Here is a 24,394-nt window from a genome sequence, read left to right on the forward strand (position 1 = left end):
CCTCTGTTTACAGACATCCGGAAAAACATGGAGGACAGCACTGGCAATAATCCTCAATCTGTTGGATTTACGGAGAAATTAAAATCTTGGCTCTCATGGTCATGGACCTACATATGTTTCATTTGGTTCGGTATGGTGCTGATCATGATATACGTTCTCCGGAGTCCCTTGAAACTCCAGGAAAGCTTTACCTCAGGTAAATGAATGCATCGGTTAGCTAGCCATTGTTAGCAGAGGACCTGAAATACTAGTTGACAGCTCGCGGTAGCAATTCCTTTCTTTGCAGTCTTTGCAGAAAAGTACATTCAAAGAAAAAAAAAAATGAAAAACGAAACTCGCCTCACGTTTAAATTAGACCCTCTATACTAGTGTACAATAGCATCCTTAACTTGCTTGCAATATGCAGTGTGGACGCTAATTAGTCTCCTATTGTGCTAATGTTGCCGTGCATCTATTCTTCATACATTTACATTCGCATATTTTTTACACTGCAGAAGAGACAGGATAGAAATGGTGAAAAACGCATGTTATGAAGTCATATGCAGTTTGAAATGTTTTGCTTGTTTGAAATCAAAGGATTTTGCGCTAAATGTGCCCACTTTGTTGTTATTTCAGCCTCTGTGTTCCTAAATACATTGACACCTAAATTCTATGTGGCACTTACTGGAACGTCTTCTCTCATCTCTGGACTCATATTGGTGAGTTCTCATCGTCTTACTTGATCTGAGTGTACAACTATTATTCTAGCTTCTTTATCATGCCATACTATGGTTTAAGGGATAATAAGGAACACCACAAAGAATTGACCACGTACTGTGCACCATAATGGGCACGTTTTACTTCTATTGGCTAATAATCAGCCTGTTGCTCAGTAGGTGATTGTACACAGTGTTCTTTGTAGGATATTGTTGACGCACCATCAGACAAATCATGACTATCTCCCCGTCTTTCCTCTCAACAGATATTTGAGTGGTGGTATTTCCGTAAATATGGCACCTCATTCATTGAGCAGGTGTCAGTCAGCCATCTGCGTCCTCTTCTTGGTGGTGTGGAGAGCAGCTCCACCAGTGGTCTGTTCTCCTCAGTAAATGGAGATGCAGAGCCCAGACCCAGCGTTTCAGGTACACATTGAAGACATTGGGCTGTGGTTGTTCTGATTGTCTCTAAACGATGTAGGAAATTACACCTGCTGCACCATCTTCAGTGGTTAGGGTTAGGTAATAATATTTATTTTGGTCTTTTAGCAGCACTCTATCAAAACAATAAGAAACTGCTTCATGTTATGGACATATTTTATAGTCTTGATTAATGACTATGAAACTGGCCTATATAATCAAAAACGTTTTCTTTATTAAATGATTGTGATAGGGTCCAACGTTAACTTTTAGAATTGTTTCTTTTTACCTGCCAGGGTGGATAAATCGACCAGCCATTTCTTAAAGAATGTAACCGTGAGATTTGTTTGACCGGCCAAATAGTCAAAGGTATCTGCCATTTGTTGGTGGTAGGGGTTCATTTTGGACCCTGGTGCTAATATAACTTCATTCAGGATTCCTTATCCAAGCTGTTCTGGTTCACATGATAATCATGACCCTGTCTAATGTTTCAAACACGATATCAAACGGTGAGAAATTATTGCAATTAATCTTGCGTCTTCTATTGTGTCCTTTGCTTTTACAGAGTGTAAGGTCTGGAGAAACCCCCTGAATTTGTTCAGAGGAGCAGAGTACAGCAGGTAGGTTGCTTGGAAACAAAACATATAAATTAAGCTAGCTACATTGAAAGCAAACTGCATGTTAATTAACTTGTAAGATGGCACATGAGACGTCCTACCACAGGGCCCCACTGGAGCATCATCAATGTCACGTCCACTAGACGCTACACGTGCTCTACAGGGAGCAGTTAGATGGAAGAGCATCCGTGTACTAAGAATAATGTCATGAAATGAGGGAAAGTGGTTAGTAGAAGCTAGCTTTTACAATCGAGAATTAAACTGCGATTATTTCGCTTTGTACTAAGGAGGAGCACCTTTCATTGATTATAATGGCTGCATGTCCGAGGCGATTGAAAAGGTTGTCGTAACGCCCATTAAACACAACCATGATGGCACTGGTGCAGTCGAGACGTTGGGACATATTTCAAAATTACTCTAAAGGTACCGGGCCATTGTGCTCCATGGTGCATTTTGAATGAGTATATCGCGGCATTTTCACATGCATGCACGCACAGCCAGTGAAATATTGTTTTTCTTTGCTTGGCAGGTACACCTGGGTTACTGGGAAGGAGCCTTTAACGTATTATGACATGAACCTATCTGCACAAGACCACCAAACCTTCTTCACAGGGGACACTCAGCAGTTAAGACCGGAAGACGCTGGTAAATTATTATTATTACTATTATTATTATTATTATGAATTAATTATTCCTGTTATTCCCTGACTATAACAAATGTTTTGACAAATCAAGGGCAGAGTAGCAAACATAGCTTTGGAGTGATTTTTGATCGAGTCAAGGCTAAGTGGAGACACTTGGCACTACAAAGCGTACTTATGTTGTAGGATGTGACATACCCCAGCATCAATGCGCGTACATGAGAAATATGAACAAGCAAGAGCCAGATACAAAGCCTGTGTTTCCTTAGATGGAGGGCTTTTTGAATTTAGTGTTTGCTTACGTTTGAGGGATGTTTTCAGAGGCTGCGGAGACGCATCTTTTAATACGTGTTTGATTGTTCCAGTGATGCAGAAAGCCTGGAGAGAGAGAAACCCGCAGGCCAGGATCAGAGCAGCCTACCAGGCCATAGAGATGAACCATGAGTAAGTTCTGTGCCACTCATTCATTCTTATAGTTGGACGGTATATTTATCTTTTTTTAAACTTATTTAAGCAAATTCAAGTCAAAAGAAGAACTCTGCATGAATATCACTATCATGGCATTTGTAAAGCCATGAGAAGAAATTAACCTGAATAAATGTATTATCTTCATTGAATCAAAATAACTAAAATATTTGGTATAAATTAATAAAAAACATGTTGATCGTGTCTGTGCGTGCGCTGGTGCAGGTGTGCCGCAGCCTATGTGCTTCTTGCGGAAGAGGAGGCCACCACTATCACAGAGGCAGAGCGTCTCTTCAAACAAGCACTTAAAAGTGGTAGGAACCATCATTTTCACTTCCTTACATTCAAAACACACAGATTCATCATCGTACTGGTCTCCGTGCCCTGGACAAAGGAGAAACGCAACACGAAATCACTGTCCGTCTACACCATTTTTTTATGTCATTCATTAACCTCCTGCTTGTTTCACACAGCAGGAAAAGATGTCAACCTGCTGGTGTACATAAAGCGGAGACTGGCCATGTGTGCACGCAAGCTCGGCCGAATTAAAGAAGCAGTTAAAATGATGCGAGATGTGAGTGATCCCTGTGCTGAAAGTTCATATGGCTTGCTGGGTCTATTTATTGAATTATTCATTCATTCATGCGTTCATTCATTCTTTCACCGTGGCCTCTGAAAGCAGCGGGCAAAGGTGACGTTTTCTTAATGTGTTGGATGTACTCCAGGACGTAAGATTAAAGACCAGTTAAAAACAACAACATGCTGATGTTGTAATCAATGGCTTTAACATTTTTAGATAAAAGCCTCGGTTGCCACTCTTAAATGGGCTGAGTTTCTGCATAGTTGCTTTCCTTCGACACTCAATGGACTTCACAATTAATGAACACACACACACACACACACACACACACACACACACACACACACACACACACACACACACACACTATGCAGAGAAGGGTTAAGTGGGTTAAGTGTTTGGCACCAGGATACCGTGACCCTCCCCCATAGTTGCCAGTCAATCTGCTCCACCTCCTTAGCTAACGCTGCTCCACTCTTCATGATGAACTGTCTGACGGATTTCTTCATGTCTTAATTGAGATTGTATGTGGGGCAAGCTGTGGAGTGTTCCACTGTTACCTTCGCCAAAAGCGTGTTTCTCACTCTGTTTTTCATTTGCTCTCTTCACAGTTAATGAAAGAATTCCCATTGTTGGGAATGTTAAACATACACGAAAACCTCTTGGAGGCCCTCCTAGAGCTGCAGGCATATGCTGATGTGCAAGCAGTGCTCGCCAAATACGATGGTGTGTGTGCAAGATCAACAATATAGCTGCATTGAAGAGACATGATTGTCCATCTTTGTTTTTATTGAAGTGTTTTAATTTCTTCTCCTGAATAGATATCAGCTTGCCAAAATCAGCAACGATATGCTACACATCTGCACTTCTGAAAGCACGGGCTGTTTCAGATAAGTACGATTGTGTTTTTTGTATGCAGTTTATACTGGAACAACATCATTTGCCCATAGCGATATACTTAACCTATTGTCTGTTTACTAAGGTGTGTGTGTGTGTGTGTGTGTGTATCCAGATTCTCTCCAGAGGCAGCGTCTCGGCGAGGGCTCAGCACAGCAGAGATGAATGCTGTAGAGGCCATACACAGAGCTGTGGAGTTCAATCCACACGTGCCAAAGGTCAGGCAACAACAAACACACATTCACACGTAAGCGCACGGGCGCACACACACACACACACACACACACACAGACTCATTAAAAAAACTAATACACACACACACTCAATAAAACACAAACACACAGACTAAATAAAAAACGCACACACACTCAATAAAACCTCAAACACTCAATAGACTAATAAAAACACAGACGGACCCCCCCCCCCCCCCCCCCCCCACACGAACACACACTCAAACAACTGGTGAGGACCAGTACATCTTAGTCAATCTGCATGCTGGATACACAACATCCTGACTGTATGGAAACAGCCTTTGTCTGTACTGCTTTTAAGCCAGGAGAGCTGGTTGTCTGGTATCATGTTTATTATGTTTTACCAGCAGGTGTCACTAAAGGTCCTTGTTGGTAATTGCAATGTTGTGCCTATTTTCAATTGGGATTTAGATCTTTCCAGGTCATTGTCAGGTTGATTTTAGGATTGGTTGTTTTTCATTTGTGTAAAATGATTTGGGCTTGTATGGCTTTGTTTCCAATTTATTTTCTTGTATATAAGTGATCACAGCATTGTTTCCTGAATAATAACGTCTAAAATCAATGACTAAATCATTACTCATATGAGTGAAGAATATCATCATTCAATATACAGATTGGCCCCATCGCTTCAGCACATATCAATGTAGCATGTGGTTGTGATGCAAAATACACAGCACACACTTCCAACAATACCCTGGATGTTTCTGCTGCCCTCTACATCTCTTCCCACAGGGATTAGGCTTGGGTCACACACACACACACACACACACACACACACACACACACACACACACACACACACACACACACACACACACACACACACACACACACACACACACACACACACACACACACACACACACACTCCTATCTACCGCAGCACAGTTTTGTCTTCATTTATCCTTTGTTGTGTGTCTGTGTTTCATCTCTCGTGCCTCTCTTTAAAAAGAGAGAGAGAGAGTGTGTGTAGCTTGTGGGGGCCACAGACTGGGGGGGAAGCTCTTTGATGGGTTCTTTGAAGTGAAGAGCCCTCATCCTCCATGTCTTTCCAACTGTCACCCACCTTACTCCAACCCCACCCCATCACCACAACCCTGCCTTGGGCATCTCTCTTGTCTCCCTCTACCCCTCTCCCCCTCCCTGCTTCTCTTTTATCACCTCACACACACACACACACACACACACACACACACACACACACACACACACACACACACACACACACACACACACACACACACACACACACACACACACACACACACCGAGTGTTGACATGTTATCATGGACAGACTACACAAATAAAAAGGGCACATTTCCCCACACCACCTGGGCTCTGCGGTTTCAGAGTCAAAGGACACCTTACACTTGCCTCGTACAATAGACTAATCTGACTTTTATCTTCTGCTGTCTCTCCGGGATAGTTCACCTGCCGCTCTTGCATTGAAACCGCCCGGCTACTGTCACGATGCCAAAGTAACCGAAGGGCACTTAAACAGACTAATAAACGGATGATGTGACATTTATTGGGTTGCTGTATTGTTGTTGTTTGCGTAGGAGCTCTAGTAAGTGTGCATAGTTAGGCTCAGGGGATGTCATAAAAAAGTTCTCCAGCAGTAGCTGTAAGGCCGCGTTGTTTGGCGCCTGGTTTATTTACTGAACTAATAATGAGACGTAGACAAGTGGAGGCAAAGGCAGCTGCTCTTGCAGCTATTTGTGCTGCCAAGCAAAACAGTTCTTGAAAATAAAAGCATCCATATTCAGGTCTGGATGTTTGGAATTCCTCAGAGATCCCATTTTGCTATAACCTTGACGTGTTTTACTTTCAAATGCTGGAGCATTAAAGCTGTCATATTGCGATAAATTAAGCTGTAAAATGTCAGGCCACCATGAAATGGTATATTTGTCATAATTGTGTTGTTGAGATTGAGAGATTGTTAAACCACATGCAACCTGTCCACCGTGAACACCATGGAATTTAATCAGATCTGGAGAATCAGAGTTTGGGGATATTACCACTGACAACCTAAATCAATGCATCACGCTAGATGTTGTGAAGATAATGCTCAGATTCAAAGTGGAACTGTGATGGAGTTTGTGTATTTTGTGTTGTCGGGTGTGTCTAAATCAGTCACCTGTGATTTAGGTGGTTTCTGAGAACCTCTGAATAATATATGAATATGCTCAGTCATACTTCGGTGAAGTTAGCCAAGCGTCAGACTGGAACTGTTTAACTATTCTTCATACTTGTGATTCATATCAGTAAATTCTTCAGTTGTTAATTTTTTATATGGCTTCTGGCGCAAATATCCAGTTATGGAATGGGCTGAACCACTCACATACTTGTTCACGTATCCTTGTTTCCCAGAGTCATTTTTCACATGAGCAGGTTTCTCAAGGGTGTGTGACTTCCACCGAGAGGCCAACAAAGAGGGCTGCGATGCAGTGGGCTGTGGCCACAAGACAGGTTATACACCGGGAACGTGGGGCCTTAAACAGCACCCTTTTTTTGACGTCACACACCGGCTCTCTTGAACCGTTGCTAAACCCTAGACACCTACCGGAGCACAGACACACACGTGTGCACGTACTGTACGCACACACGACTCAGTCAAACCCGATGCCCTGTCGTTGCTCACCTCGCCCTCTTGTATCTTTCACCTTGTCATCCTTCCTTTTCGCCCTCTTCTATTCTTTTTTTTCTTTTCTTTCATCCCTCCCTTCTCCGATCGTTTACCTCCCCCTCTCTCCCCCTCCCTCCCTGCCTCCCTCCCCATCTTTCTGTCCATTCCAATCAGGCAGTCCAGCACTCCGTGGTTAGGGGTCTGACAGTAGGCCGGATGCGTGCTTGGCCGATCAAGGGGTGTGGGGCCTCTTCAATCTGCTTTGCATTTGCATGGAGTCCTTTTGGCCCGCGTTCCTCTGGGCATCGGGGTGACACGGGCCCATCTAGCCCGCTAGTTTGCTCCATTGCAGGGAGCGGTTTCTCATCTCACCCCATTTGCCTTGACAGTTCCTATTCGGGGGGTAGCCTATCATGGCGAAGGAGCCGGGCCCCGTGGTCTGGTTCACATCTCAAATTGGCTTTTTCGTTCGTAAATTGAGTCGCACCATGTCTTTAAATTGAGGCGCACCATGTCTTTAGGTCTAAATTTAGATGGATGAGGTTTGACTCTGAGATGAGATAAGAGAGGGTATTCCCTCCTATTTCCTTATTAAGTGTTGCTGGCGTTATCCTGCAGATTCTTTTCCTTCTTCCAGTTTTCATGGACATAACCCTCAGTAGTATTTGGTGGTTCTTCCCAGAAGTGCATATTTGGTCGTCTCTCTGCAAGCTGTTTTGAGATAAATTTCCGTCTACCTTCTTCTCCCTCACCAAACCCGCTGTCCTCATTGTACACTTGTGACAATTGCATTGTTTGTACTGCGGGTATAGTCCTACGGTGTGCTTGTGTGTGTGATTGTGTTTGTGTACTGTGGGTATAGTCCTACGGTGTGCTTGTGTGTGATTGTGTTTGTGGACTGTGGGTATAGTCCTACGGTGTGCTTGTGTGTGATTGTGTTTGTGGACTGTGGGTATAGTCCTACGGTGTGCTTGTGTGTGATTGTGTTTGTGGACTGTGGGTGGAGGGGGTTGGCCAGTCAGGCTCTTTTGAACACGACGGGGGGCTTATGTCACCGTCGCATGATTAGAACGAGACGGCCTCTCGTGAGTTATGCCCTGGGCTTATGACTGGCCCAGGATAAAAGAGGAACACATGAAACACAATCCTTTCATCAAAGAGGCAGCAGAGCACAGGGAGGTACGGTGTACCGAGCAGGAAGGAGGGCCGGGACGGTGGGAGGAGGATCTGACTGCCGAGGAGGTGTCGCCAGGTCTAGCGTGCCACGGAGGACAGCTGCCCTGCGCCGCCCCCCCCGCTCCAAACTGTTTTCGCCTTGAAGCAAACCAGACAAGGGGTCAAGAGACATAATGGTCGCCCCTCACAGGCGAAGCTTCAGACCTATGCACGTCTGTAATGAGGGAGGAACCACGTGTAGATTGGATACCGACAAACTGTTGCTGTGGCTGCTATTCCGCCGTTTGATAAAGGAGTAGCAGCAACAGCGTTTGTTTATATTCAACAGTGGTTTTCTCAAGCAACTGGATCTGCACCAGTCTCAGCTATATGGTCTATCTCGGTTGGCACGGTGTGCAAATAACCCCCAAATGTAACCAATATTATTTAAGATGTGCAACCTTTTTTAATGTTAGTCTGCAGTATTTAAAAGGCGGCTCTGTGTAACCTTATTGCTGGAACATGGCATTAACATTGCCAGGGGTTCAAAACCAATGATATTTAACAATTATGCACAGAGGGGAATAGTTGTTGTTGTATATACTACACGTGAATACTCCAAAAATAAACAAGATAACACTTTTTGCCGGTATACACTTGTTTTTATTAGCGAACAAAGCGAGACATTTTGCGATGAAAACAATATCCCGAGTTTGAGATCTCCCTCATGGGATATTGCCCAATATCCCGAGATAGCTAACCAATCAAATTTGCTCCATTTTAGGAGGTTCACTTGTAGCATATACTAAATTGATATTTATTTACAATAAATAATAAAATACATGGGGTATAATTATTAGACAAGTATGACAACGGGATGTGATTAATATAGAACAAGTACAGTAATGCAGTCAATCTTGAACCAAGTAAATAAAACCATGAATGGAGCAAAGGGTTGACTAGTCCAGTGGCTTGGCACACTGGACATGACTGAAGGTGTTCCAGGGTGTGAGCGCGTCTCAGAGGCCGGGGCCTGGGATAGGGCAGCGGAGCGGGGCAGGGGCATGCTGGGATTGGCCTGTCTTCCGTGGCAGTCACGAGAGGTTCAGGATCACGGTTACCTGGCGTGTCAAAAAGGACCAAGGAGGAAAGGAATTAGGATGAGCGGGGTTTAAAACAGGCTGCTTGACTGACTTGTCTGGCTGGTTGTCTGTCTGTGATCACAGCACTGTAACGGCTCACTTGCCGACCGGCTGACCGACTTTTTGGCTGGCTGGCGGGCCGGCGGGGGCCTGTGACCATGGAGGGGATTAGAGAGGATTATCTGTGGGGTAACCTTCGCAAAGTGTCAGTCTGAGAGCCAGAGCGCTGCGGTGCTGTCTGCCTGGGAATTTGGCCCAGCGGGGGCCTCGGCCCCACACGCTGGATTAGTTAAACACAGAACCTGGCCACACTGGGCCACACAGACATACCACACATAGAGCGGCCGCCTCAGGAGACCGGGAAGCAGTTGAGAGGCTACCACGCGTTCAGTCCGGCACTGGGCGTTTGAGAACACACAGAGAATGGAGGGATGCATTCCAATGTATCGCATCCAAGCATGCTCTTATTCTTAGCCAAGATGGCCATTTTTCCAAGACGCGGATGGCACTCGGTTCACATTCTATACATCGCAGCTCTCCGTTACGGGGGCATTCATCAGCACGGTGGGTGGACCGAGCGGCTCGACGGGCCAGACCTACACAGCAGGGAGGGGGTGTAGTGTAACAATAACACACGAGAGAGCTTTGGAAAGCTTTTCCCTCCCACATTGAACAATTGCACAACAAGTACCTCACATGAGGGAAATATTTTTGTGTCTGTTGACAGTTAGCAAGTGGGAATTGCACAACAGGATGTAATGGATGAGGTATCAACTTGGAAACGGGGGGAGAGAGGCGAGGTGATTCAAACTAAGTAGTGACCTATGATACTGCATTGATCTCTGCAGCTCCACCAACAGTGAGGTTAGATTTCCTGGAGCCGGTAGGAATAGTTGAGGTCCTACCAGGGTGGTGATTGTTTGACAACCCCATGGCTGGCTGACCATGTCCTTTTCACAATGCCACCCGCACTCCTTAATAATTACGTTGGATCTAACCACTGCGACATACTAGTCATGGTACAGTCCTGGGGAGCAGCCTACCAGAACACCCAATTATGTTTTTGGTAACCTTTTTATTGCGCGGTCGGGTATGACATTATTGCGTGCGCTGTATATTCCATCAAGTATAGTGCTGACAATTTGCTTGTTCAATAGGACACAGTTGAGAAACTGAATGCAGAAACACATTGATTATGCATAGATCGATTTTTATTGAATTTGAATAAGCATATTCTAGCACTGCTGTTTGTTTGGTGTACAGATAACCAACCAAATATTTATGGTGTACGGTGTTCTTTTACTTTTGGTTACTAGATTCAAAGCTTGTGTCTGACCTATGTGGCTCAATCGGTGGAACATGGCATTAACACTGCCAGGGTAAGGGGTTCTATTCCCACATTGAAAAACGGTCTTCTGGGCGTACCGCAGCCATGGAAGTATTAACAATTAACTAAGATAAAGAAAAAAAATCGACCTGAGATTGGACTAATTCTACCAGACCAGAAGTGTTTGGAATGACCAAACACAGGTAAATCTTGGAGATGGATTTGAAAGATGGAGACTGCTTGGAGCCCAGTTTGATTTCAAGACTGATGATGCATGAGTTGGTTTATAATTTGCTAACCTATTCATTAGCTGATCAACCTACAGTGATCAGCGTACTTGTCTGCGCTTGTCATTGTCAAAAACATTTTTTTTTTGGACCTCCTCTCCAATCATCATAATCTAGGCTCGTCTTGTGCTCGTGTTGGTTCAGTGGCCTCAACCTGGTAACCCGTCTGATCTTCTGGTTTGAGGAGGAGAGGTCAGGCCGACTAATATTGCGATTTAGACTCAAATTACCCATTTGAAACGGTCTGTGTCAATTTAACATATTATAACTTTCATTTTTTTTGCTCCTAATTGTCTGCATTGTGTCTGTTAAAGCACTTTGTAAACGTGCTATACAAATAGTTTATTATACGTCTATGTGCATGGAGAACCCGATTTCAATACAGACACCCTACCGGTTGCTATAGGCTCATCCTATATGTTTGCGTGGTCTTTTGCTGTGTTGCAGTACCTGTTGGAGATGAAGAGTCTGATCCTGCCACCAGAACACATCCTCAAGAGGGGAGACAGTGAGGCGGTGGCGTACGCCTTCTTCCACCTGCAGCACTGGAAGAGAGCAGAGGGGGCCTTAAACCTGCTGCACTGCACCTGGGAGGGAAGTACGTACAGCTCGCCAGCACAGCCACGCAGTGAGCCATCCGGCGCAGGGGTTTCAGTTGTTGACTGAAATGTCTCACCTTCTTCAGTTATTTGAGATTTATTTATGCAAGTTAAGGGTTGTTATTTTATGTGTTATTTCAAGTGGCACAAGACGCGCAGTTATTATGTTCAGTCACTGAGACAATTTAATGTTCGGCGTGCATTCAACGCATTCCTCCCAGACACTCAATCTCGGTTATAGCGTGCAATAACCAACCTGCGTCTTTCTGAAAGAACGGGCTTCACTCTCCTTGTCTTTTATTTAATTGTATATGTTTCGATCTGAGTAGCAACTAGTAGGGATAGAAGCATCCCTGTGTTAGGTGAGTGCTACATGCAGCGCTCAACTATTGTTCTATTTATTCTTTCTTTCTTTATTATTCTCTACAAACTTTGGGACCTATCTCCTTCCTCAATTATCACCTAGAGCAGGGGTTCTCAAAGTTTTGACAGCTGAGGGCCAATTTTGGAACCCACAATTTGACTGAGGGCCGCCAAAGGAAAAAAGATTAGACGGCAAACGCCGTCAGCATCCCAGTGGTGAAAAAAAACATTGCACCGTGGACCAATGGGATTGAGGTCGAGTGGGGTCTAAATCACGAAACTGAGGTTCATCCTTTCAAAGTAATGTACAGTCGAATTAAAAACTAACAAATGTAACAGGATTTAATTGAAAGCTAGAGAGAGTAGACTTTCCTCTTTATATGTATTTATTTTTGTTTAAATGAATATTGATATATAATAAAAAATAGTAATAATAATAATAATAAAAAAAGAAGAAGATTTTGGACTTACATCTGTATGTCATTGCGGGCCGCCAGGAATGTTTCTGTGGGCCGCGAACCAATGACCTATAGACTCCATTCAAATTTTAAAATATTCAGAATAGCTTGCAATCGCACGCGTCTTTTCAGATTTTTAAATATTTTATACTTTTTAAGATATTCTACAAATACTAATAATTTTATTTTTAACAAGGGAGTCCGAGGGAGGATGGCGGAGCGGAGCCTCTGGTACTTCAACATTTTAAGACGTAACTAAATCAACTTTCAACCGTTTATCTTCGTTCAAACCATTTAAAGGTCCCATGACATGCTATTTTATGTATTCTTTAATATAGGTATTAGTGGGCAACTAACACAGTATTCAAGGACGTTCCCTAAATTCAGCCGTGGTGCAGAGTTACAGCCACTCCGAGCCAGTCTCACATTGAGCTTCCCCCAAATGCGCTGTTTCGGTGGGCGTGTCAAGGAGGAGGGTGGGGGTGTGGCCCTGAGCAGCCGATATTATGAATCTCAAACGACCGCGTTGGGTTCTCCGACGTTCCTGGTTCTTCAACGTCCACATCAATGTGAATACACACACTGTAACGCAAGTGTTTCTTGTCGGTTCTTTGACGTGTCATCACACCAACAGCAGAACGGTTATCCAAATAACAAGGAAGTGTACAACACTTGCGTTACAGTCCTGGAGCTCTATATCTAAATAATATCATATAATACATAGATATCTATATCATATAACATATTGTGTGCGCCTCCAGACGATATTATGAATCACAAACGACTTTGTCGGGTTCTGCGACGTCTCTGGTTCTTCCACTTTCACATCAACCTGAAGTCGACTGAACCGCGCGCTGCCTGCTGCCGGCTGCCCGCTGCCGGGCGATGGTGCCTCGCGGCAACCGGCGGCATGTCGCAGTTCATGTACTTCAGCGAGTCAAACCAAAGTTCCTTTCCCCCAATTCCTTCTCAACCATGGCTCAGATAACCCCCACGACAGTCTCGTTGTGGAAATACAAGACACGTCAAAGAACCGACAAGAAACACTTGCGTTACAGTGTGTGTATTCACACACACACACATGTGGCACTCGCACGGTCGAGTCTCATTGGCGGGCCAACGTCTCTGGGCGGGCCAGGCAGAGTAAGGGGAGGAGCTGAGATTCTTGATGACGTCATGAGCACAGACATTCCAAATCAGCGCGCTTGAGCCTCCGTTTTTTCGAAGGCGAGCAGAACAGCTAGTGCTAGTTTTACACCAAACGCAAGTTTTAGCCACTGGGGGACCATAGGCAGGCTAGGGGAACCCATATTTATGTTAGAAAACCTCCCAAAGTGAGATTTTCATGTCATGGGACCTTTAACAAATCTAAACACTTGTATCTTCAATAATATCTAAACGGAATTTCGATATCATTTAAGCTTTCTTCAGAATCACAGTTTAGTTTCATACCGGCTTTGTTTTCAGCTGTTTTCATGATTCATGATTTTACTACTTAAAGGCACCCAGTGCAACTTTATGTAAACATTCAATGAAAAATAAACATTAAATTTCTAGTCTTTTTTACACGTAGTAAGTTTCAATAACACCATACCATTACATATCGAAATTCAAGGAGCAAAGATGAGACGTCGCTGTGTGGTGAGAACTGATAGAAAATTGTAAACAACAACAATCGCCGGTGGGGAGAAGCCATTTTTCCATTGACTGGAAGCCTGCTTTATTTATTGTAGGTTACAAAAAATAAAGAAAATGGCGGCATTGTTGTTGTTATTGATTTTCTATCAGTTCTCACCACACAACGACGTCTCATCTTTGCTGCTTGAATGTCGGTATGTAATGGTATGGAGTTATTGAAACTTACTACGTGTAAAAAAGACTAGAAATTGAATGTTTATTTTTAAGCCTCGAAAGTTGCACTGGGTGCCTTTAAGACATCGTAACTCAATAATTTTTCAACCGTTTAGATTTTTCAACCCGAATTTTGATATCATTTAAACTTTATTCAGAATCACAGTTTTAGTTTCATACCGGCTTCGTTTTCAGTTGGTCTCATTGATTTACGTTGACGCTGGAGCGTGAGGAAAGTTCAGCAGTGTTGCCAGATTGGGCAGTTTTTCCCGCCAGATTTGGCTACTTTTGGAAGACGTTCAGGCAGTGTTGCCAGATTGGGCTGTTTTTCCCGCTCTATTGGGCTGCATTTTTTTTGATACATGTGTAACTTTGTACACATTTGTTACTTAGGCCTACTCTGCTAAATATATATGTAAGGAATAATAATAATAATAATAAGAAGAATAATAATAATAATAATAATAATAATAATAATAATAATTGAAGCCGAAGCAATTACACGGCTACTTGCCAAAACGAAAAATAACTTCACATGGTTTGTCTTTTTACAATTTATTCGTTACCAACATTCGTAGTGTTGATCAGCAGTGAAATAGTCCACCAAAGACGTTGACGTCGCTTAGCAACCGAAGACGCTGGGGTTGACAAGTTACCGGACTACTTACTACCCATGCAAGTGAACGGAGCGTTCCACGGCATTGAGAAGACCCGTGTAATAAAGGCCTATAATATTTCTGTTTATGGCATAGATTTCTCCTTAGATTAGGCCAATAAAGCAATGATAAAAAAAAAACACATACGCTCGATCAAAGGCCCGGCCCGACCGGGATAGTGGTGGGAAATATCGGCCCGGCCCGGTCCGCGGGTCGGGTCGATCAAAACCTTCATTGTTTTACATGAATTGGCTAAACAAATGACCACTGTTGCATATTTAAACACAATTCAAATTGTGCAGAGAGAATTATTTCCATTGGTTATTTTGACCGGAGACATTTAGAATTTTCGGTCCTGCTAATTTTTTTTAGGTCAATGACCGGTAATTACCGGACAACGGAAACTCTGACGCGCGCGCGCACACACACACACACACACACAATTGTTTCCAACAATTTACATTTTCTTAAATGGTGTTCATGTTTACATTGTTTACTCCATTTAGACTTTTGAACTTTTGTTCAAAACCCTTCACGTGATTTAAGCCATTTAATGTTTCTCTGTGTCTTAAAGGCACCCAGTGCAACTTTATGTAAACATTCAATGAAAAATAAACATTCAATTTCTTTGAATGTTCATGTTGTCTTTTTTACACGTAGTAAGTTTCAATAACTCCATACCATTACATATCGACATTCAAGGAGCAAAGATGAGACGTCGCTGTGTGGTGAGAACTGATAGAAAATCGTAAACAACAACAATCGCCGGTGGGGAGAAGCCATTTTTCCATTGACTGGAAGCCTGCTTTATTTATTGTAGGTTACAAAAAATTGTTGTTGTTATCGATTTTCTATCAGTTCTCACCACACAACGACGTCTCATCTTTGCTGCTTGAATGTCGGTATGTAATGGTATGGAGTTATTGAAACTTACTACGTGTAAAAAAGACTAGAAATTGAATGTTTATTTTTAAGCCTCGAAAGTTGCACTGGGTGCCTTTAATCTATGTGGCTTTATTAAAAAATATTTTAAACCTCACTTTGCAATACAGCACTCACCACATTTTTTTGCAGGAAATGTATTTTCTAGTTACTATTGAAGTATCTATAATTTACCTCACAGGACCAGTCTGCTCCCAGCTAATTCCTTCTGCTCCATTTCAGACCAACTGGCTACTCTGGGGCTTTAATTGAAGATGAGCGGGAGCATTGTCCAACATAAATATGTCTCTAAACGGCATAACCAAAGTGTTGCGTAGCTGATTGCTGCCCCAGTACTCGCATGTCCACATACCGGTAGTTCCAACAATGTGAAGCAAAACAAGGCTTTCTTAAAACCTAGACTTTATAACCGCGCTGTCTGTCCGTGAAGCTGGACCCCAGGGCTGAGCTTGTTGACAGCGCTCCTTTCATGGGCACGGATTTCACCAAGAGTCTGTGTGTTGCGCTAACACAGTCCGTTTTAATTTCACAGTTCTGGCATGGGCGGGCTATGTTAATCTACGTGAAACTGTATACGCTTCCTTTGCATACTTGCTATCTTAGATTTGGCTCGATTTCATTCGTCCCATTCATGCAATCAACAATGTTTCCAACGCCTCAAATAAATCCAAATCAATAATGAATGAAAAGTATATGCTTGCGTTGATGAACCGTTGCATGGGCTGGAGTCAAAAATGGCCGCATTGCCCCTTCCAACTTCATTGATTGACCCAAAATCACAAGACACAAGAACCGCAGCATTTATCCGCAATTGCTATCATTATAGAATTATCTTGATTGTCTTCCATTATAAAGTATCTTATTGGGTCTCCCAGTTTAAAATATATATATAAAGCATATATTTAACTGTGAAATTTGTATTGGATCGTCAAAGGAAAATCTGGTGTAGGCCTAAAATAACCCTTTCGCTGCTCCCCTAGTTCACAGTCCTTGCTTTGCTAAATTTTAAAGCTTTGTACCCTCTTCTCTCTCCAGCCTTCCGGATAATTCCCTACCCCCTGGAGAAGGGTCACTTGTTTTATCCCTACCCAGGATGCACGGAGACGGCAGATAGAGAACTGCTACCATGTGAGTACCACCTCTTACCCGCTGTCAAATCACACGTTCAGGTGTTCGTCACCAAGGAACTCCTGCACAAACTAGACCCTATTTCGACCCCCTCTGTCGCCAACACAGTTCCCAGTAGAATTGCCATGTGTGGAGGTTGCAGAACGTCTCCGTTCCTCCTGAGACAGAGTTCACTATGCTGCTGTTCTTCTCATTCGGTTTCGTTTTACAATAGCTTTGACATTCTACGTTGTTGACGTGACGCCCTCTCTCCTCCAGCGTTCCACGAGGTCTCCGTGTATCCAAAGAAAGAGCTTCCCTTCTTCATCCTGTTCACAGCAGGCCTCTGCTCCTTCACTGCCATGCTGGCCATGCTCACACACCAGTTCCCCGAGCTCATGGGCGTCTTCGCCAAAGCGGTAAGTAAAGTGGCTGCTGTTCCCGAGTCTCCTCTCCTTTGATGGAGGTTGTGTTCCTGGTCTTCTTCTTGTACTCTAATGTGAACAGGATGGCAGGACGTCAGTGGCCCATCTGGTCCCCAGATGCAAGCGTGTTGTTGATGGCTGATGACATATAGCTCACATGGCACCAGTAGCTTTGTTTTTCTTTTCATAGTCGCTATTCATAGCCCCGTTGACTCTTGGGCGCCATTGAATATCATTTCATTTATTTTCACACATTGCTGTTTCTATCTGCTGCTCTTTGGTTTTTTTTTGTAAAATGTCCTGCTTAAGTTTAATAATACTTCTATTTACCCTGGAAGGTCAGCACTGTTGTTACTCTTAAGATTATCTTTTTATGGGCTAAAGGCTATCATTGTTTTGCATGACGGTTATTAATCTAGTGAAACCTAAACACTTTAACCCTTGTGTTAACTTCTGTCTTTTATCACTGTCAATGACCCAAGAGGCTCATGGGAGTCGTAGGCCTGTGAAGTCAGTTTCCCTCTGAAAAAAAGATGCAGTCCAACTCAACCATGGGTTACCACAATGCATTAACAGCCTTATCAATATTGCTAAACACAGATTTGTTTCTTTTTTTTTTTTTTTACTGTTTATAAAAAAGAAATACAGCCCATGCAGCCACATTTTTGACTGACCCTTTGACTAATTCTTTGTTTATGACCTCTCCTGTTTATTAGGCTCTTCCTTTACTCTGTCTCGTAGCCACAGCGAAACGCACACGAGCTGAGTGTTCATCCTATTCTGTTATGGGAAAGGCCGTGCGTAAATAGGGTTTTTACAGTGGGCCGAGCGAGCCTGGTTTGTGTAATGCTCAGAGAGAGGGAGAGAGCGGGCCAACGCTGTCCAGGGAGGAGGGGGGGGGGGGGGGTTAGCGGGGAGGCGCTCTCCACTTTCTGAGGGAAAGCAGTGGAACAGGCAGGCAGGCAGGCAGGCGTGGCTGCTCTAGGAGCCCTCTGCCTGCTTTATTTACCTCTCGAAGACGTGGAGTTTGTCCTCATTGTGGTCGTTTGTTTATCGGGTTAAGATGATGGGTTCTGAGGTCCCCAGATCCAGTCGTATACGAGGGTGTGTGTGTGTTTGCAAGCCTGGATTAGAGTTGAATGTGGAATTGGAAAGCTTGAATGCAGCTGCACGCCGTGGATGCAGGTGCATGTGACACCTCTTTGTAAATCCTTTCTATTATAACTTGATCTAACCCTAACCAATCATTTAGTTATTAACCATCTCCAGCCACAGGTTTTATCCATCAAGACAGTCAGCGTCATTTCGGTTTCCTGAAATGTTCTTTCTCATGGTTGCATTAATACCCTGTTTACACTGAAAGGAAATATTTGTGTGTGTGTGTGTGTGTGTGTGTGTGTGTGTGTGTGTGTGTGTGTGTGTGTGTGTGTGTGTGTGTGTGTGTGTGTGTGTGTGTGTGTGTGTGTGTGTGTGTGTGTGTGTGTGTTCACAAGTACTATGATAGCTGGCCAACTCAGAGTTGTTTTGCAGGAGAGCACGAGGCCCCTAAGGGAGGGTGGGGGGGGGGGGGGTCTCGGCATCCACTCTGTGTGCTCCACCACCTCATTTACTGACTCTACGTCAACAACACTTGGGGAAATTTAAAAGAATGAAAGTCTAGGAAAATGCATTGGAATGACCGCTGACCCCCCTAGGGTAGATGGTGTTTTTTCAGAGCCTGAGATTCCCTGACCACTGTGTTTTTCTCTCCGCAGTTCTTCAGCACCCTTTTCGCTCCCCTGGGGTTCTTCGCAGACAAGATGGAAAGCTTCATGCCGTCCAGTTTTTGGCATCAACTGACTCGAATTTGACCCCCAAAATGCTGTTAAGAGCACACACACAGACAAACACACACGCAGACATAAACCCATACACAGAGACATAGACACACACACATAGATGAGCGACCATCAGCACTCCGAGGCTTGAAAAAAAATGTTTGCTCTCCTGTCTTCAGCAGTGCTGTCCACTTGTCGCGTTGTTACTGATTACGTTGGCAGAGGTTGTGTCAACACAGCCCCGAGGACTGTTAACATGGGGAGCATTTAGTCCTCCCCAACAGTTGAACAACTTTAAATAAGGATCATTTTCAGGAAAAGAAAAGGGATTTCAGATTGTACGATTTTCTTTTTTTTCTGTTTTCTTTTCGTTTTTGTTTTCGTTCATAGGTTTGGGCTAACAATGTAGGAGATGTTCATCAAAACATGAACTAGTATTAAGAAACATCTATCAACTCCAAACTGTTTGCAAATATTTCCGATTCTTCATTTGACGCTTTGTTAACATTCAAAACCATCATCGTGTTTCACAACGTCTGACTTTTATGCTTGTTTTCTTTTCCATTACGTTCCTTTTTTTTTAATTTTATTTCTTTTAAGATGCTCTCGTGTCACAGTTTACAGTTTGTTTCGTGAGATGACTCATCTTTAAAAAGCTAACTTCTGGTGTTAAACTGACACTTCAAAGTGTTTTAACTCCATTTCTGGTTCAGACGCACAGACTTGGTTGTCTTTTAACATATTGGAGACAATGAAATAAGGGCCTTTAACACACTAACGGATACCACGCTGGATATCCCGTCACGGAAAGACCCAGAATACGGCAGTCACATCTGCGGCTCTATGCCGCCATACTCTCCTCCTCAGCAGCTAGGACGTCAATCGGACAGAACCGATAGGTTACCAATATTGGTTCTAATGGGATTGACTGCCGCAGGGCTCATTGTGAATGCCGTGTCTGCCCTAAATCTCCACAACTGGGATTGACTGGAACGTTTGTTAGACTTCCTAATAACAGAGCTGTGATTTACTGCCTTTGAGTGCCTGCAATATATACAACACCTCGGTGGTTCCAACAGTTGTTGCTAAGGCATGACACTGCAGTATTATACGAACCAGGGGTGGGGGGTTCGAGGCGGGAGGGGGGGGGGGGATAACCAGACAACGTCGCCGGTGCTGAAGCATCACAATATAAGACACACAAAATAACAGCAGTAGTGCTTCTAGAAGTGCAACACAAAGTGCGCAAAAGGCGCGTCATGTAGGAGCAATAACTGCAAGGGCATTTCTAGTGTGTTTTAATGTTCTTCCACTGATGACAGTACTAAACATTGATTGCATTAGTAATACAATGTATTGGCTGTGTTTCTTTTTGTTTATTTGGTGGTCTCTTTTCAGTGGAGCTGCACCACCCATCGGACAGCAATGGACTCATGCATTATTTATTATGTATATTTATTTTATACTCAAAGGTGCAAAGAAGGGTTGTTTTTTTGACTGTCCAAATCGAAGCCCTAAATCCTCAAGAGGGTTTTTTTTTTGCTCCATTCTCTGGCCAACAATATGTGAATGTGTAATGTTTATTCTTGTGTTTCTGTGGAAGAAGTAGCACAGCATGCTGAGGACAGGGGAACGATGGAGAACAATGATCTATTATAGCTACCATGTGATGAAAAACGCACAATAAATTGGTCCTTGAATGTAATGGAAGTGATTGTTGTTTTTGTGGAGGTGTGAAGTGATTTGGTTTGGGTTTTGTTTGTTAAGTATGTCAAAGTGTGCGCTTTCCCTTTCTTTAAAGAGGTTATTCTAAAGCTTATATTGTAGTGTTCTGAAACTGCGAAGGCTAGAGTTTCCCTCAAACAGTCAGTATGCTGTTAAAGTGCCCTGCAGTGAGGCTAATGGAGATCTACGATAGCTGCTAGTCTAGGTGGGCGGCATGACAAATAGCTTGGAAACACCACCGCTGAAATGATGTTCTTTTACCGTAAGCCCAGAGATGACAGGAGATATGTGTGACGATTGTCTCCCAGGATCTCTGTTGGTTATGGCTTTTTAGAAAATTAGCCTCTACAAGTGATGCTTTCGGTCTCATCATTGCCTTGCCCCCTTCCCTACTTGGTCTTCCTGCAATCACCGGACCTGAGCACTAGCCTACGACAGATTTCACTCCTATTATAGTGACGCATTCATTTGTTTACTGTCTTAACAATGGAGTTGTATGCTCTTGATTGAACATGCACTAGTGTGTGTATATTGTACATTGCAAATGAACAACCTTTTAAGCCAAAACCACTCTCAAAGGTTGTTGATGTGTTATTTTACAGGCAGCAGTTTGTAAATGCGTTTCCTTTTCTCTTCGCAGATACATACTTGGTTCTCTCGCAGCATATTAACAAAATAAATCGGGAAATTATATATATGAGATCATTTGGCCAGGAAACGCATGCACATGCTACGCTCAAGACCAATTCCACATCATCCTTAAAGTCTTGATAGGCTTGGCGTTTAGGGCCGATATAACTGACTTTAGGGCCAAATAAAGCAGTAAAACTACAATGTTTGCCAGAGATTTTCAATTTTTTGTCCAGTACTTGGAATAAACTGAGATAATTAAAATGTGCTAAAAATACACATATCCAATTTCTCATCATGCTATGTGCAATAGATAATAATCACACATTAAGGTTTGTGCGGCGGTGGCCCCGCATCAGACCAGCTGGACGGAAGAGAAAAATGTGGGAAATGGTGTAGGGTGTTTTGGACCTTTTTCAACACGACACTTGTATCCACAGGCATCTTCTCCATCCCTCTTCTCATGCACTTGCATGTTAAACATCCCTTTGGTCCGCGGTGTCTGTTCTGCTCCCCGCGGACCTATTTTAGCTCAGAAATGTTGTCACATTGAGATGCCTGTTTGATATCACTATGATGGAATAGAATGCCAACCATGCCACTCCTGTTATTTTTACACACTTCCACTGGATCAAACATCGCTGCGGACAAAGCGCATGCCTCCGGGAGAGAGCAGCTAGGCGTAACTAATCCACATGAAGTAGCTGGGGTTAGCTAATCATTTTATGTAAAACATGCCCTGCGTGAAATAAATGAGATGAATACAGCGACTGTAGTGGTATACAGAAAATAACACCATCATTTAACTTTGGAAGGATTTCTTGGTGTAGTCAGGTTTTTTTTTCTAAAAATCCGCTGCTGAATTAAAAAATAGTGTAGGATTATCTCACGCTGGACCAAAATGGGCTTGCATAACCTTGCATGTCTTCCACTCACCGAAAAAGAAAAAAAAGAACATACCCTATTATGTCTATGTGGCCATGTATTATATATTATGTCTGTCTGGGGCAGATAAACATGGCTTAGCTTGGAGCCTCTAATGTAGGTCTCTGTTGGTGGTGTCAGTAACACCCTGGGTATTAACCACTCTGAGACCCTCCATTTTTTACACTGCTCTATCAAACCACAACAGACCTTAACTTGGCTCTCACGATTTGAGCCCAAGCAGTCTGATTATACAAATGCAAACCTATATGTAAACCTTGCCTGATCAGGAATTCTTATTTTGTTTCACTTCCTAATTCTGTTCCTGAATGGAAGAACATTTTGAATTCTGGGATATTTGAGTTCAAAAACAATGCCCCATATGTTGACTTATACTAAATTACACACTATCACATTTTGTACGTTAATTTATGTCGTTTTGTTTCACCTTTCCTTTCGTTACATATGGAAAGCCCTTGGAGAATATTGACTTGCATTTAACCACATGTATCTGTCTGCCTGAATGAGGCTCAGTTAAAACAATTGTGTTGTCTATTCCTCAAATGTGCTGGGTCTTGGCTTGGTCACAGGAAGTACTTTGACCTTCAGGGGCTAGCCATGGCTGCAGGTGGTCTGCATTACATAAAGAACACTCTCTTGCAGAATATTGCAGATGTATTAATCTTATCATGACATGAGGACACCGGGACATCCCATAGCAGCTTTAGTATGATCAATGTATGACGTTAAATAAAAGACATTAAGAAGCATACATTTGGGAGAATGTACATCAACAACAGGGACTGATACTGGACATTGGAACTGCACATATTGTTATTATAAACAAAAGTTCATTAAGTCATGTTATATTTGGGTCACAATATAGAAATGTTTGTTTCAACAAGGTATGTGGCTGTATTTTAGCTACAGACACCATATGTCTGTGGTCTCGGTGTGTAAGTTTAGTCACAGTTTGCTTACTCCTGAATCAAGCATTTTGCTAGTAGTAGGTCCCAAATAGTGTATCTTCTCTCCAAACTTTAAAAGTGATCAAATTAACTCAGTAAAGCATAATAAGCTACATCACAATAGTATAACACTGAAAAAAGTACCTCACCAAAAATGCTCACCTCAGACGAGGTTAGGATACAGCAATGTAAATAATGTTCAATCTTTAGAAAGGACAATATAGTTACAGAAGAACACGTAAGGAGCACGCATTAATCGACCGGGTCCTTCTCAGGTTTGTGTTCAATGAAACAAAGCATTTATGTTCTTAAAGGTCTTTTCTTCAGAAAGTAATTCTCAATGTTTAAATATCAGAGGCATTGAATGAAGTGAAGAGGGTGGATCATTTAGGAAGAAACTCGCAGTCATCGATTTTATATTGGCAACCATCCACAGGTGGATAGTTTAACTGAAGGATTGGTCCATCTCGGCCAACCTCGGGTTCAATCCAACCAATCGGGTCTCTTGTGAGGCTTGCATGTGTGTACGTCCACCGTGTCCTCACAGTCCTGGCACTCCACGGCGCAGCACCACTTAAACTTGCACTCGCATTTGGTGACGCGTTGGACACGCATGGTGTCATACCCGCGGCCGCAACACATGACCTCACAGCTGTCTGGGCCTCTGGATGACTTGTCACACTCGCGACCAGCTGTGCCCAAAGAACCTGTTGTAAAGGGGGGGAAAAAATGGGAGTCTTTAGCCCCTCCTCCAACAGATGAAGGACTGACTGCTCAGGCCATTCGTTTCATTCTGCAAAATGCAAAAAGTACAAAAGAAAAGAC

The 24,394-nt window shown here is 43.2% G+C and overlaps 2 protein-coding genes across 3 annotated transcripts in view; one reads left to right on the forward strand and one right to left on the reverse strand.

Annotated features, from left to right (window-relative positions):
• Window positions 1-22,278, forward strand: st7l (suppression of tumorigenicity 7 like). Its single transcript, XM_056605567.1, has 15 exons — window positions 1-196; window positions 616-698; window positions 962-1,121; window positions 1,681-1,735; window positions 2,262-2,377; window positions 2,739-2,817; window positions 3,064-3,152; window positions 3,312-3,412; window positions 4,030-4,144; window positions 4,240-4,312; window positions 4,431-4,533; window positions 11,552-11,702; window positions 17,009-17,101; window positions 17,360-17,499; window positions 19,260-22,278. Exons 1-15 carry the CDS (start codon window positions 28-30, stop codon window positions 19,353-19,355), a joined length of 1,623 nt encoding a protein of 540 aa, XP_056461542.1. The 5' UTR covers window positions 1-27; the 3' UTR covers window positions 19,356-22,278.
• The window catches only part of LOC130401654 (protein Wnt-2b-like), a 12,488-nt gene continuing 8,922 nt past the window's right edge, over window positions 20,829-24,394 (reverse strand). Inside the window, exon 5 of one of the 2 annotated variants that reach the window (XM_056605566.1) lies at window positions 20,829-24,276. In XM_056605566.1, the coding sequence (XP_056461541.1) occupies window positions 24,053-24,276 (224 nt within the window). In that variant the 3' untranslated portion in view covers window positions 20,829-24,052. The remainder of the gene's footprint in view (window positions 24,277-24,394) is intronic. The other variant, XM_056605565.1, reaches the window with a different exon arrangement.

The sequence above is a fragment of the Gadus chalcogrammus genome, chromosome 13 (assembly GCF_026213295.1).
Source record: "Gadus chalcogrammus isolate NIFS_2021 chromosome 13, NIFS_Gcha_1.0, whole genome shotgun sequence".
NCBI classification, from domain to species: domain Eukaryota; kingdom Metazoa; phylum Chordata; class Actinopteri; order Gadiformes; family Gadidae; genus Gadus; species Gadus chalcogrammus.

What these genes read in the sequence shown, in the direction of transcription:
- st7l (XM_056605567.1), top strand. Translation starts at nt 28, where the DNA reads ATGGAGGACAGCACTGGCAATAATCCTCAATCTGTTGGATTTACGGAG. An exon ending in AGAGGAGCAGAGTACAGCAG is followed by an intron (nt 1,736 to 2,261) that starts GTAGGTTGCTTG and finishes TTTGCTTGGCAG; the next exon opens with GTACACCTGGGTTACTGGGA. An exon ending in AGTGCTCGCCAAATACGATG is followed by an intron (nt 4,145 to 4,239) that starts GTGTGTGTGCAA and finishes TCTCCTGAATAG; the next exon opens with ATATCAGCTTGCCAAAATCA.